Source organism: Babylonia areolata, chromosome 7 (assembly GCF_041734735.1).
Source record: "Babylonia areolata isolate BAREFJ2019XMU chromosome 7, ASM4173473v1, whole genome shotgun sequence".
In the NCBI taxonomy this organism is placed as follows: Eukaryota; Metazoa; Mollusca; class Gastropoda; order Neogastropoda; family Buccinidae; genus Babylonia; species Babylonia areolata.
Genome location: NC_134882.1, coordinates 13,017,740 through 13,032,980, shown reverse-complemented (window position 1 = coordinate 13,032,980; position 15,241 = coordinate 13,017,740). Strand labels below are relative to the sequence as shown.

At 47.8% G+C, this 15,241-nt stretch overlaps 1 protein-coding gene across 2 annotated transcripts in view; it reads left to right on the top strand.

Moving 5' to 3' along the window:
- The window catches only part of LOC143284156 (uncharacterized), a 193,882-nt gene extending 179,122 nt beyond the window's left edge, over positions 1-14,760 (top strand). For both annotated transcript variants that reach the window (XM_076590814.1, XM_076590815.1), the window contains 5 exons: positions 3,817-3,922; positions 6,135-6,225; positions 9,214-9,485; positions 12,876-13,052; positions 14,089-14,760. In XM_076590814.1, the coding sequence (XP_076446929.1) occupies positions 3,817-3,922; positions 6,135-6,225; positions 9,214-9,485; positions 12,876-13,048 (642 nt within the window). In that variant the 3' untranslated portion in view covers positions 13,049-13,052; positions 14,089-14,760. The remainder of the gene's footprint in view (positions 1-3,816; positions 3,923-6,134; positions 6,226-9,213; positions 9,486-12,875; positions 13,053-14,088) is intronic.
- The last annotated feature ends 481 nt before the right edge of the window (positions 14,761-15,241 follow it).

Sequence of the window (15,241 nt, the reverse complement as noted above, 5' to 3'; positions counted from 1 at the left end):
TCCGACGACCCCCCTCAGGCTCTGGCCGCCCCGCCATTGCTGGCTGTCTGATGACGTTGATGGAGACAGGAGTTACGTCCCTTACCTCGTTCTCTCCCTTACCTTACCTCTCCTGTCGGCAGTTCACGGTCCTTGCTTTGCGCTCTTCCGTCAACCTTCCTTTCCCCCATTCCCTTATCCTTCACACATCCCCCCGCCCATTATACACACACAGGCGCGCGCGCACACAAAAACACACACGTGGTGGACACACAACCAAAACACGTGCGGACACACACGCCTACACACGCACCGCGCGCGCACACACACACACACACACACACACACACATCCCCATCCCCATCGCCTTGTTCGACTCTCTCCAACCTTTGCCTTGTGGGCGTTGTCTTCACTCCTCCCTTCAGTGTGTGTGTGTGCTTCTGTGTGTGTGCGTTACTCTTTGTGTGTGTGTGTGTGTGTGTGTGTGTGTGTGTGTGTGTGGGGCGATGAACAGAGAAGTGAACAGGTCATCAGTGGTTATGTGGCACGTGGTGTACAGTATAGAGCCACGCTGTAAAAAAAAAAAAAAAAAAAAAAAAAAGCTGGTTACATCTTCCCCTCCCTGCCCCTACCCCCTAGCCCCCCCAACCCCCCCCCCCCCATCCCCTCTATCCTCCCCGCCTTCCTCCCCCCCCTTTCCACCTGACTGCAGCGACAGGGGCTCCCCACCACCAATAATCCCTCACCTGCTGGGGATGAACAGTCCCTCTTCTCCCTCACCTGGATATCGGTAGCGGTGTGGTGGTGGTGGTGGTGGTGGCTTACCTAAAAAAGAAGTCGTGTGTGTTTCACCTGTGCTCTCTCTCTCTCTCTCTCTCTCTCTCTCTCGTGTGTGGGTAGAGAGAGACGTGGGGGGGGGGAGGAGAGGGAGGGAAGGGGGAGGGAATTAGGGGGGGGGGAGTCTGGGCAGTGCAGTGAGCTGAGCAGGCAGCTAGATGATTAGCAGGGAGCTACAGTTGATTAGCTCGGCTATATCCACGGCCTAGCAGCAGTGGAGCGTAGTGGTGGTGGTGGTGGTGGTGGTGTCGGTGTCTAGTGGGCTGTGTGAGAAGGGGCCGGGTGTGTGTGTGTGTGTGTGATCAGAGGAAGGAACCGTCTGCTGTATGTGGTAGCTTGATTCTGCTGCCTGTCTGCTTCTGTTCGGTTCCGTTCTGTCGGGCAGGGAGCTCTCTTTCTCTCTCTCTCTCTCTCTCTCTCTCTCTCTATATATATATATATATATATATATATATGTGTGTGTGTGTGTGTGTGTGTGTGTGTGTGTGTGTGTGGCTGTCTGTCTGTCTGTCTGTGTCTTGTCTTGTGATCAGAAGTTTCCATTGTCAGAATCTTTCTCTCCTGTGCATTTGTCGGGATTTTTTTTATTTCTATATATATACCTCTTTAATATATATATATATATATATATATATATATATATATATATATATATATATATATATATATAAACGTATCTTTTGAAAAGTTTATATATATATTTATTTATTTATTTGTTATACCGGAGTTTCTTTAAACAGACCCAGATCGTAATGTATTATATATGCGGAAACCATTATTTTTTTTTTTTAAGATTGAACAGTTGTATAGCTTCCAAAGTTGTTTTTTTTTTTCTTTTAAAACACTTACAAGTGAAAAGAATCTTATAGAAGTACGGAAGAAAAGTGTTGACGTTCGTAAACCGCGTTACGTTATGCTGTTCGTATTGATAATATCAGAGACACCCCCACTTGCCCCACCCTCACCCCCTCCTCCCCCACTCCACCCCCCCCGAAACGATAAAGAACTGCGTGTGTGTGGGAGGGTGGTGACACCGAGACTTGGCAGAGGTGTGTGTGTGTGTGTGTGTGTGTGTGTGTGTGTGTGTGTGCGTGCAGCAGAGTGCAGAGTATCCATACCCTCTCACAGTACATATATAGGATTGTAACTACAGTTGGTGGGTGGGAGGTGACGGGGAGGGCGGTGGCGGTGGGGGTTGGCTGTGAGGCTGGCTGACTGACGGACTGACCTTTAACGTGGGGCAGGGGGGGGGATGGAGGGTGTGTGGGTGGAGACGGGTGTGGGAGGGTCAGGGGCGGGGGGGTGGAGGGCGGAGAGGGGTTGAGGGGGTGTTGTGTGGGGGGGGGCGGGCAGGGTTGCTGAAGAATGCAGTGCAGGGTGGCCTCTGTCGTCACAAGTGGTGAGATACTGCTGAAGCTCTCCTGACTGCTCTCTACACACACACACACACTATCTCTCTCTCTCCACCCCTCTCTCTCTCATCCCGGCATGTCACTGTGACTGACTGTAGACTTGCACTCGGCCTCCTCGACTGTCGTTTCTATTCTGTCAACCACGCTTCTCCCCTCCTCCTCCTCCTCCTCCTCCTCTCCTCCTCCTCCTTCCCCCCCCCCCCCCCTAACCACCTACACCTCTCCCCCGCTGCGAGGGAGAGTGCAGCAACGACAGGGGTGACACAGGCTTTTTCTGCCCCCCCCCCCCTCCACCTCCCCGTCCCCCAATCCCCCCCCCACACACACACACACCCATCTCTTCGCTACTCAGGTCGGCTGCAGGGAAGAACAGTTGTCTATGCAGTGATGACCTCAGCACAAACCTCTCCCTCCTCCTTCCCCCTTCCTCACCTCCCCCTCCACCCCCCCCCCCCTCCCCCCTCCTCGACTCCTCCCTCTCTCTGCGCATCTCTCTTTTTTTTTAACTTTTTTTTTTTTTTTTTTTTTTTTTTTTTTTATGCAATGTGATGCGTCGAGGGTATAGTTTTACAACCAGTCCATGGGTTGTTGGCTGTGGGTGACACAGTGGTGGTGTGTGGTGGTGCTGTGATTGTTCGACACTCTGTCTCTCTCCTTCCTTCCTTCCTTCCTTCCTTCCTGCACCTACCTCTCACTCCACGCTGGTGGATGTGTGTGTGTGTGGGTGGGTGGGTGTGTGTGGGTGTTCAACTTTCAAAACTTCAGCCTGAAGCCTACTCAGTGGTGGTGGTGCTGTGGCTTGTGTGTGCGTGTGTTTGTGTGTGTTTGTGTGTGTGTGTGTCAGTGTGTATGTATAAAGTACAGATAAGAGACGTTCAAAGGTTTCCTTGTTGAAGGAAACAGGGAGATCGCGTTGACTTTGTCAGAAAATGGTAAGGAAAGTGTGTGTGTGTGTGTGGGGAGGGGGAGGTCGGGATGGCGGGTTGGGTGCATGAAAGTTCCAGCACTTTGTTATGTTACGTGTTTTGTTTCGGTGCACAGCACTTGGGACTGGTACAGTGTGACAAGCAGAGTGATGTTCAGCATGGAAAGCCACATCCCATCATTGTGGTGCTTCATGCCTTTTCATCAGCTGTTACCATCGGTGATGATGATGATGGTGATGATGATGATGATGACTGTGTGAAGGATCTTCCTGTTCTTTTACTTCCTCTTCGTTTTCCTCTCCTCCTCCTTGTTTTTTGTTCTTCTTCTGCTCCCGCTTCTTTCTTCTACTTCCATCATCGTCATCATCATCAGCATCATCAGTATCATCATCAGCATCATCGTCATCATCAGCAGCAGCATCATCATCAGCAGCAGCAGCAGCATCATCGTCATCATCAACATCATCATCAGCAGCATCATCACCATCCTGTATCCAGTTATTGTTGTGGTTGTTATGGCCTGTGTGCACGTTACCAGCAATGATGATGATGACGATGATGTGTGAGGTTGTCTTCTCTTCATCATGCTCGCTTTTCTTCTTCCTCTTCGTCATCAGTCTGTATCCTTCGTTACCATTCGTGGTGGTTGTGTCTGTGTGCAGGTAGTGCAGACGGAGCCTGTGGACCTGTCAACCAGCAGACGACCGTTGAACGACAACAACGCCATGGAAGTCCATCAAGGGCTGGACCTCCGCGTGGGCAAGAAAGGTGGGTGGGAGCTGCAGCACACCGGGTCACTTTTGTGTGATAATTTAGGATAAATCCGTCGCGTCGTGTCTTGACTGCCACCATCCCAACAGAACAGCAGAGGAGGCAAATGCTGTCGTGTCCCGACTACCTGACACCCCCTCTTCAGTTGGGTAGAGTTTGATTATCGTGGAGAGTGTCTTGCCCGAGTTGCATCCCCACTGTTCTTGGTGAAGAGGGCCTTTGGACAAACAGTGTCACCAAAGGCCAGCTACCCCCCACCCCCTCCCCCCCCCACCCCCCCAAGGCTGCAGCACTGAAGAGCCAATTGCAATCGTGCCTCCTCGTTGAGAGTCGTTGGTCCGTGACAAAATGATGTGCTGCTGTAAAGGAATTCCCATTGCAGTGGAGAAATCATTGATCACACAGCTGTCGCTCCTCGGGGTTTTTGGCCCAGCTGCAAGCGTTTGTCAATCTCCTCCGGTCTCATGCTGAGCGTTGAGCCAAGTGGCCAGTTGAAGCCTTGATGTATCATCATCACATACTCCAAACACTTTATAAGTGACATCAGAGAAGATGTTAGATCATCGACTTTGAATATTATGCTTCCTGGAAACAGAATGCCGGGTGAGGGAGAGAGAGAGAGGGGGGGGGGGGATGTAGGGGAGGCGGAGGGGCAGGAGGGTAGGGTTGTTAGTCACTTGGTTTGGGTTTTGTGCTGTCATTCTCGTGTGTGTGTGTGTGTGTGTGTGTGTGTGTGTGTGTGTGTGTGTTTTCATGTTTGTGAGTGATGGTGCACATGTGTGTTCACGAGCATGCACACTGTAAGATAAACACCCCCCTCCTCACCCCCCCCCCCCCACCCCACCCACACACACACACACAGACAAACACGTACATACAGTATGTCTGCACATACACACACACACACACACACACACACACACACACACACAGAAACAAACACACACATACAGTATGTCTGCACACACAACACACACACACACACACACACACACACACAGAAACACGTACATACAGTATGTCTCCAAACACACACACACACACACACACACACACACACACTATGAAAAGAAACAGACTATGTCCGCGTTCACCTCGGCAATATAGGCGTGGTGATGGATGTGTTTACACTGGGAAGTGTGACATGGCTCAACACTTGGCCAGTGCAGCCACAAACACAGGAGCAAAAAATACAAAGAAACTTTTGATAAAGTGAACTTTCACTGTGGCTGTTACCTAATGGAGTGTTTCATGCAGACAGAATTGTGTGTGTGTGTGTGTGTGTGTGTGTGTGTGTGTGTCTGCATGCATATGATTCATTTTGGGAGGGAGGTTGGGGAGAGAGTGAGAGGCAAAGTGTGTGTGTGTGTGCCCCCATATGGGCCTGTGCATGCATGTCAATTTGGTTTTTATGTTGAATGATTTCGCTTTTTGCTTACTGTATGTAACGGAACTGGCACAGACACACACACACACACACACACACACACACACACACACACACATACAAAGACATACATATACTTTTACATGCACATTGGAATTCACACACAACACACACACACACAAACACACACTCACGTACACACGTACACACTCACACACACACACGTACACACTCACACACACACACACACACACACTCATATGCACACACACGCACGCATGCAGGCACACGCGCACACACACGCACACATTACCTGTCTAATGCTAATCACTCTGAAGTGGAAGGAGGTCATGTGCATGTGAAGAGAGGTATTGTGCATCAGTGTATGTGTTGTGTGTGCCCCATCCCTCTTCTTCAATTCCCTCACTGCACTCCACTTCACACACACACACACAAACACACACATACACACACACATCACACACACACACACACACACACACACACACACACACACATCACACACACACACACACACACACACATGCACACACATTACCTGTCTAATGCTACTCACTCTGAAGTGGAAGGAGGTCATGTGCATGTGAAGAGAGGTATTGTGCGTCAGTGTAGGTGTTGTGTGTGCCCCATCCCTCTTCTTCAATTCCCTCACTGCACTCCACTTCACACACACACACACACACACACACACACACACACACACACACACACATTACCTGTCTAATGCTAAGTGGAAGGAGGTTCTGTGCATGTGAAGAGAGGTATTGTGCCTCAGTGTTGGTGTTGTGTGTGCCCCAACAGATCCTGATGAACAGGGCCAGGCTGTGGAGTCTGTCAACAAGATAGGATCAGCCGCTCTCCTCCCTCTCCGCAGAATCCAAGAAGCTTCAGAGTAAGTTTATTATTGCGTGTGGGTGTGTGTGCGTGTGCGTGGGTGTGCGTGTGTGCCTGTGTGTGTGTGTGTGTGTTTGTTTGTTTGTGTGTGTGTGTGTGCAGACATACTGTTTGTACGTGTTTGTCTCTCTCTCTCTCTCTGTGGGTGTGTATGTGTGCCTCTGTGCGTATGTGCCTGTGTGTGTGTGTGTGTGTGTGTGCAGACATACTGTTTTTACGTGTTTATGTGTGTGTGTGTGTGTGCGTGTGTGCATACTCAGTGTGAAAAACGTAAGAGATAAAACCAGACTGTAATGCTGTTTTAATCAGAAGGGGTAGAGATTGACCTGGTGGGAGGAGGCAGGGGGGGGGGGGGGAGAAGAAAAAAAGAAGAAACAAATGTTTATTTTACAGAGGCTGTAAAACTTGATTTGCCTGAGGCACTGTGGAATTCTTGTTACCCCCCCCCACCCCCCCCCCCCCCCCAACTCCCCACCCCCCACTCCCCCCCCCCCCACCCCCCACCTCCCCCCTCCATCCCCCATCGTTCTATCATCAGGTATCAGATGTCACCATCATTAACCAGGCCTTGAAACTGAACCTTCATTTTTCTCTCTTTTTTTCTTTCTTTCTTTTTTTTTTTTTCCCTGTATCCCTAGAGAGAAGAGATAATACAGCAGATGTGGCATGTAATCCGTGGGCAATGAGTCTGCTTTGTGCCAAATGGTTTGCTTGAAAGATTTTTTTTTTTTTTTTTGCTTTGCTTCCTGACTCTTGCTGTACACAATAAGCGTGCTGAAGTTGATTTAGCTGTGTCAGCTTTTGGACAGTTGTGTAGGAGAGGTGTGTTCAACGTGTCGGTGTGAACGAAGGTAGTCGGTGTGTGTGTACAGAGAGTGTCAGTTTCAGTTTCAGTTTCAGTTTCAGTAGCTCAAGGAGGCGTCACTGCGTTCGGACAAATCCATATACGCTACACCACCTCTGCCAAGCAGATGCCTGACCAGCAGCGCAACCCAACGCGCTTAGTCAGGCCTCGAGAAAAAATACAGTAAATAAATAATAGATAAATACATTAAAAAAAAAAAGAACTACTACTACTAATAATAATATGTATAAGGCGCAAAAACTTTGATGAAGTCAACTATAAGCGTATCAAAAAATAAATAAATAAATAAATAATAATGTCAGCATCAGTAAACAGAGTGTTTTAAGGCATCGTTGGTAAGTAGACTTTAGTGCAGTCACGAAGTGAAAGAATCTGGAGAAGTTTGATGGAGGTTGGGGTGGGAGGTGGGGATGGGGGTTGGGGGGCGGGGGGGGGGGGGGGGAGGGAGATAGGGTGTGGAGGAGACTGGTCATTTAGTGGGTCATTTTCTGACCAGTGATCAGTTTTCCAGTGGTCAGCCGACGCAGGATAAATAACAAGTGGTGACAGATGTATGCAATACATGGGGGTGGTGGACATGCTGATAAAGAAACCAAAAGAAGCTGGGAGGGGTAGGGGGTCGGGGGGTGGGGGTGGGGGGGGGTCGGAGTGGGGGGGTAGGTGTGGTGGAGGAAGGAAGGAGTGAGAGGGAGTGGGATGTGAGTGGGGAGGTGGTGGTTGTGGGGGACACGCCCAAAGGGGGATGTTTTGGTGGTGGCGGTGGCTGGCGGGTGAGGAAGGGAGGAAGGGGTGTGGGGGGGCCAGGAGGATGTTTTAGGAGCAAGGTGTGTCAGCAAGGCTGGGGAGGTGGAGAGACAGTATTGATTGATGATGCAGGTGACTCTCTCTCTCTCTCTCTCTCTCTCTCTCTCTCTCCCTCTCTTGTACTCTCTCTCTCTCTCTGTTGCTCTCTATGTCTCTCTCTGTGTCTCTCTCTTGGTCTTTCCCTCTCTCTTGCTCTCTCGCTCTCTCTCTCTCTCTCTCTCTCTCTCTCTCTCTCTCTCTCCTTCTCTCCTCTCTCTAGCCCTCTTCTCTCTCACTCTCTCTCTCTTTTGTTCTCTCTCTCTCTGTCTCTGTCTGTCTGTCTGTCTCTCTCTCTCTCTCTGTCTCTCTCTCTTTCCCTCCCCTTGAGCTTAGCTCTGTCTTTCCTTCCCTCCTGAATCCCTAACTCACCTGCCTACCCCCCTCCCCCCCTCCCACCCCACCCCTCCGAGTCTCCTTCCTTATTAACCAACATCAGTACACTGTCATGGGAATGAATAGAAGAGAGAGAGAGAGAGAAAGAGAACTATTCTGTGTGTGTGTGTGTGTGTGTGTGTGTGTGTACTGTGTTTGAGATCTGTGTGTGTGTGTGTGTGTGTGTACTGTGTTTGAGATCTCTGTGCGTGTGTGGTTAAGAGTGCAAAAGAGCTGTTTGAGATCTGTGTGTGTGTGTGTGTGTGTGTGTGTGTGTGGTTAAGAGCGGCAAAGAGCTTGATACCACTCTGATCACCGTACATAATTAATTAATTTCCTGGGGAAGAAAGAAAGAAAGAAAGGCGTTTGTTTCATTCATTCTTGTTGCTGCTGCTGCTGCTGCTGCTTTTCTTTTTCTTCTGCTTCTTTTTTTTCTTTTCTTTTTTTTCTTCCCCCTTCTTTTAAAAGAAAAAAAAATAGCTGTTTTCGGTGGAACAAGACAGACACATGCAATCAGTAGCCCCTGTAGCCCCAGTGGTAGTGGTGTTGTGTGGTGATTTTATCATGGTGAAAAAGTATTGTGGCTGGTGCATGTTTGTTGGAAGGAGAACAAAGACTGTGAACATGGACAGAGAGATACACGAGTAATATAAAATAAATTATAAATGAATAAATGAATGCATAGACAGATAAATGAACGAATAGATAGACACATAGAGAAATGAATAAACAAATAAAATTAATAAATGAATAAATAAATGCATAGACAAAGAAAGAAAGAAATAGATAAATACATAGACAAACAAATAGATAAAAAAAAAAATAAAAATAATCCTGTACACAATGCTCAACAACCCATAACCTAACCTCTGTGTGTGTGTTCTCTCTTCGTGTGTGCGCGTGCAGACAGTTCAAGTACCGCGACGGGACCCCCGCCTCGCCCAAGCACCACCTCAACCACCACCCGGCCCACCACCCCCACCACAACCACCCCTCCCCTCCCCCGGTGCCCCAGCCGGCCCACGACTCCCCACACTCCCTCAGCAGCCTGCAGCTGAAGGCCCTGGAGTGGTCGGAGCAGAAGCAGCGGCGCCGCGTGCACAGGTGTGATTTTGAGGGCTGCAACAAGGTCTACACCAAGAGCTCCCACCTCAAGGCTCACCGCCGAACACACACAGGTGAGAGAGCTGATGGCGTGTGTTCTTGGAGTAAAAGTAGCGCCTGCCCTTTGGTCAGAGACTGAGCTCTTAGCGCTTGACAAACACAGGTTACTTGTGCAGCAGGCTCCCCCCCCCCCCCCCCCCCGCTACCTTGGTGGTAGTAGAGTTGACTGATAGCTAGCTGCCATTGGGCGCTCATCATTCGTATTCAAGCCGCATGCAGCAAAATAAGGCCAAATGAATACGCTTAATAGCCAAAAAAAGCGTAAGACGAGACAGAGCGTAAACCTGACAAGATGGCGTGGAGAGCCTTGGCCAAAGGAATGATTCAGCGCTTATAGCTTTTAGAGGCGTTTGATTGGCTGAGAGCGGACCGGGGGCAAGACTGCTCGTCTTTTCACTGTTAGCCGTGCGAAATTTGGCCAAGCAGAGCAAACCGATAGGCCTAGTTTGCATCAGTTTGACATGGTAAGTATATGTTACACCAAACATGGAGTATAATACAAACTCCTCCTACATGTATGACTGTTCTGTTTATTCCCCCTGCCATGTTGGCAGCCACGCTCTGCTTTCGGGGGGGGGTGCATGCTGGCTATGTTCTTGTTTCCCAGACCCACCAAACAATGAAATAACATAACAGGATCTTTAACATGCATATTTGATCTTATGCACACTGCACACAAAAGGGGGGGTTCAGACAGACAGGGCAGGTACAGACAGACAGGCCGAATAAGTTAAACATGTGTATCCACTGATGCATGAGTGTTGGCAAATGAACGATGACGACTTGGAAAGATGCAGCAGCAACAAGCACGTTCAACCAGCAGCAAGGAAATTAATGATAGAACAGGGAATTCATGCGTGACGTTCAGTGATGGATACAAAGAAAGAAAAAAAAGCCAGATTTTGATGGTTTAGTCATGAAAATTTTCAATGCAAGTTCATGAAGAAGAAGAAAGAATAAATCCTGAGTTTATATCCTAAATAAAGGTGATAATTGTTTAAAGTTAGTCTTGAATATTTGTTATGCTGTTGATCAATGTTTTGTTGTAAAACTCCCAAGTCTTTTAGGAGATATAAAAATAAATAAAAAATAAATGCAGCGTCATTAACCCAGAATCACATGTACAGGATAAGATCAAAAACAACAGAAAAACTCCATCCTTGCTCAGCTGACATTGAGGAGGGGGAAAGGTTAACCCACCAGGCTTTCCTTTTTTTTTTTTTTTCTTTTTTTACCCAGCATGGAGAACATGACAGCAGAGACTGTCAGTCTGCTTGATGATGCAGGGAAGCAAATCATGAATCCTACACCTCTGCCCCAACCCCCACTCCCTCCCTGCCCCCCTAGTCCTGCTCCCCCCACACGCCTTCCTGAATACATCAGGATCACATGAGGTGACAGACAGAATGTGGCAGGTTTTATGCCTTTCAAACCAGTGATTGTGCACATGACAGTCCTGGGCCCCAGGCCTCAGGGGAGGGCTGAGCTGACTCCCTGTGTCTCTAGGCGTCCTGTTGTTGACACCCAGCCCTGACATCCCCCCCCCCTCCCAAAGTCCCACTCACCCTCATCGACCATCCCTTATCAACCCCTCATCGACCATCCCCTATCAACCCCTAGTCCCCCCCCAGTTCATGAACAGGAGGGTTTGTGACAGTCCATAAAAATGTCAGCAAATGTCCGTGTCCTCCCTGTCGTCATTAAGAGAAGACAAGAATCTCATTGAGGGTGCAGAGTTTGTTTGTTTGTTTGTTTGCCATGCATCAGACCACCTGTTTGCAGATTTGAAGCTCTTCTTCTTCTTCTGCGTTCACTCGTATGCACACGAGTGGGCTTTACGTGTATGACCGTTTTTACCCCGCCATGTAGGCAGCCATACTCCGTTTTCAGGGGTGTGCATGCTGGGTATGTTCTTGTTTCCATAACCCACGAAACGCTGACATGGATTACAGGATCTTTAACGTGCGTATTTGATCTTCTGCTTGCATAAAAACACGAAGGGGGTTCAGGCACTAGCAGGTCTGCACATATGTTGACCTGGAAGATCGTAAAAATCTCCACCCTTCACACACCAGGCGCCGTCACCGTGATTCGAACCCGCGACCCTCAGATTGACAGTCCAATGCTTTAACCATTTGGCTATTGCGCCCGTCAGATTTGAAGCTAATGTCACGAGTTTGTTGCTTGAAATATAAACACAGCCTGCCCTCAAGGCATTCATTATTTTTATTTGTTAGCGACAGGGTGGGTGCCCTGTCTTGTTCCTGGCAGGTTTTTTGGTTAGAGGCAAAGTGATGATGGCTTGCCTGGCTGGTGATGTGGACTGCGGTTGAGGACAGGCCGGTTCACAAGGTGTGCCTGTCACCAGGGTGGAGCTCACTCCATGGGGCAGCAATCAGGGGATGATTATTCAGGTCACCAGTTCGGCCACTAGCATTTAGGAAATTTGTCGAGTGTCGTATTACAAGTGAAAATGTGAAAGGAAGTAAATAAAAGTTGTTGTTGTTGTTGTTGTTGTTGTTGTGCTGCTGCATTTAAAGCTGGTAGCTTTTTTTTTTTGGGGGGGGGGGAATTGTCCATATGGATTTCAAGTGAAAATGTGAAAGGAAAATTTCAAACATTTCTGTTTGTTTGTTTAGTAGAAATTGGAGGATGGTTGATGTCATTGTCTGAGGGGAGGCACCATGGTTAGGCGGTGGGCTTCTGATCCAGTGTTCACCACTGACCAGGGTTCAAAACCCTTTTCTTCACGGTGGTGGTGGTGGTGTGTCCGTGGGACAGGCACTTCACTCTGATTGTCCTGTGTCCTGTTTGTTTGTTTTTTGTTGTAGTTTTTTTGTTGTTGTTTTTTTTTTTTTGGGGGGGGGGGGATTGTTTTTGTTGTTTTTTTTACATGTTTTTGCTTATTTATCATCTTTTAAAAAAAATTTTTTTTTTAATCTATTTATTTATTTTATTTTCATTATCATTCGTTTTCTGTGTCATTCAATCAGGTTTCAGTCACGCACACATGCATACTCGTAGAGACATGTAACGTTTTTATGTGTGTGACCATTTTGCTTATGTACCCCATCATGTAGGCAGCCATACTTCGTTTTCAGGGGTGTGCCTTCTGGTTATGTTCTTGTTTCCATAACCAAACGAATTGTGTGTTTGTTGTAGTGCCGTCACCAGGGGAGAAGTCGTACATCTGTTATGTTCTTGTTACAATGACCCATTGAATGCTGACATGGATCACAGTATGACAAGAGAATAAAGTTTGTTTGTTTGTTTGTGGTGCCGTCACCTGGAGAGATGCCGTATATCAGTTATGTTCTTGTTTCCATAACCCACTGAACACTGACATGGATCACAGTATGACATGTAAATAAAGTTTGTTTGTTTTGTTGTGGTGCCGTCACCAGGAGAGAAGCCGTACATCTGCACGTGGGATGGCTGCACCTGGCGCTTTGCCCGCTCGGACGAGCTGACCCGCCACTTCCGCAAACACACGGGCGACAAGCCCTTCAAGTGCACCGTGTGTGACCGTGCCTTCAGCCGCTCAGACCACCTCTCTCTGCACATGAAGCGGCATTGAAGAGGTGTGTGTGTGTGTGTGTTTGTATGTGTGTGAGGTGTGGTGTGGTGTGTGTGTGTGTGTGTGTGGTGTGTTGTGAGCATGTTTGTGTGTGGTGTGGTGTGTGTGTATGTGTGTGTGTGTGTGCTTGTGTATGTGTGTGTGTGTGCATGTGTGAGTGTGTCTGAGAGATCTTCAGTGTAATCGTCTATTCACCAGACATGTTTTTGGAGGTCCGTTGTCAGTGGGATCTTACACTCTGTTCAAGAATTAGTTTTGTCAGTGTGTGTTCGTTCTTCGCTATCAGTGATATTTGTCAGTGTGTGTGTGTGTGTGTGTATGTTAGTGAGTGTGTGTGTATGAGTGTATGTGTGTGTGTGTGTTGGTGTGTTGTCTGCTGTGCAGGCATTTGATTGTTTCTTGTTGTTTTTGTCTCTGTGTGTGTGTGTGTGTGTGTGGGTGGGTGGGTGGGTGGCACTGTGAACACACAGCATGGGTGTGGACATTTCTTCACACCCTATAGAAATCAAGTTCGTTCCTTCATTCGTTAATTGTCAGCAGTGCTGGTCACAAAAGTAAATACCAAAACAAAATGAGGGAAGATCATTTATAACAGGTATTGGTGGTGCTGTGGCATAATCCCTTAGGCTTTAGACTTCTGATCCAGTGTTCAGCAGTGATCAGGGATTGAGGCTTTATTGAAGCAGGTTTTGTTTTTTGGGGGGGGTTTTTTTGGCCTCAGGAAAGACACTTTACTCTGATTTTCCTCACCCAGGTGTGAATGGGTTTGTGACTTGAGTTGGGAATGTTACAATGGCAGGAGAGGATTGCTGCCCACCGTCCTGTGCCGAGCCCTGTACACAGTGGATAGGAATTCACTGCCCGGATGGCTGCTAAAGGCTTTAGGTCTTTTTAACCTTCAGCCTTTTCCTCATCTTCAGACTGCAAAGAGAAAAGAAATGTAACTAAAAGAACTGTCTGTAGTACTGGTAGTACACCGATGAACAGAAGTTTCAACAGAGACCATGTAACATCTTTCTTTGTTTTGTTTCTTCTTCCAGACTGGCGTGGACGGTGAGCTCACCGGTCTGCTGTTCCTCATTTTTTCCCCTTCCTCTGCATGCTGCACAGTTCCAGAGGTTGTTGTGTCTGCCTACCATTCCGCCTGATGTCTGGCTGCTGCTCTGCCTGCCGCCAGACCTCGCGGTTCCCAGCTTCCCCGCCATCACAGCCAGAAGCACTGAGGACCGTCCCCCTGTCAAGAGGACACGTTGTGATTGGCTGGCTGACTTCGGGTCCTGAGCTCTCATTGGCTGCTGCCTGACAGCTGCTGCAGAAGACGTCTGATTGGTCCCCAGCTCATTTGTACACGTGACTGATTGGTTGCTGGATTTTATTTTGTGCGGCTGATCACGTGTACTGTGGTTGGTTGGGTATTTTTTTGGAAAGGTTTTACCCTTCAGTGACTGGCAATTCTGTCCTGCCTCTGTGAAGACAGGGATGTTGATTCAGATCAGCGTGAAGCGAGACTGTGTGTGTGTGTGTGTGTGTGTGTGTGTGTGTGAGAGAGAGAGAGAGAAAGGGGGAGAGAGAGAGTGTGTGTACATGTGTGAGTGACTCTGTGTACATGTGTGTGTGTGTGTGTGTGTATGATGCGAATCTGTTATATATTTCCTTCCTTGGGCACTACTGGAAAACTCTTTGTAAAGTGTTAAAGAAATATTCAGTTAATATGTGTAGCTCATTAATGACTTTTCTTTTTTCTGTTCTTTCTTACTTTTTTTTTTTTTTTTTTTTTTTTTTTTTTTTTTTTTTTTTTGCGTGTTAATGTTAGCCGAAAGCATTTTTTTAATTAAGGCTTTGATGATGTGACTGGAAACCTACCTGTTTACCGACCAGTTTTTATCTGAATGCCTTGGGGACTATATGCAGAGCCTTACATAACTATACCTCTGTTGCCTCTGTGTGTGTGTGTGTGTGTGAGTGAGAGAGAGAGAGAGAGAGAGAGCGAGCATGTTTTTGTGTGCTTGTGTTAATGCGTGTATGTGTTTCTGGCATGTTTGTGTGCCGAGTGTTTGAGGGAATATCTTACATTCAAGGGAAAACAAACAAAAGACCAGTGGAAACTAACTGTTCCTGAGAAAGATCAGGTAGCTGAGCGTTTGTTCGTGAGCCTGTGAAGGTGTGCTTGATACTTCTTATTTTGATGACTTG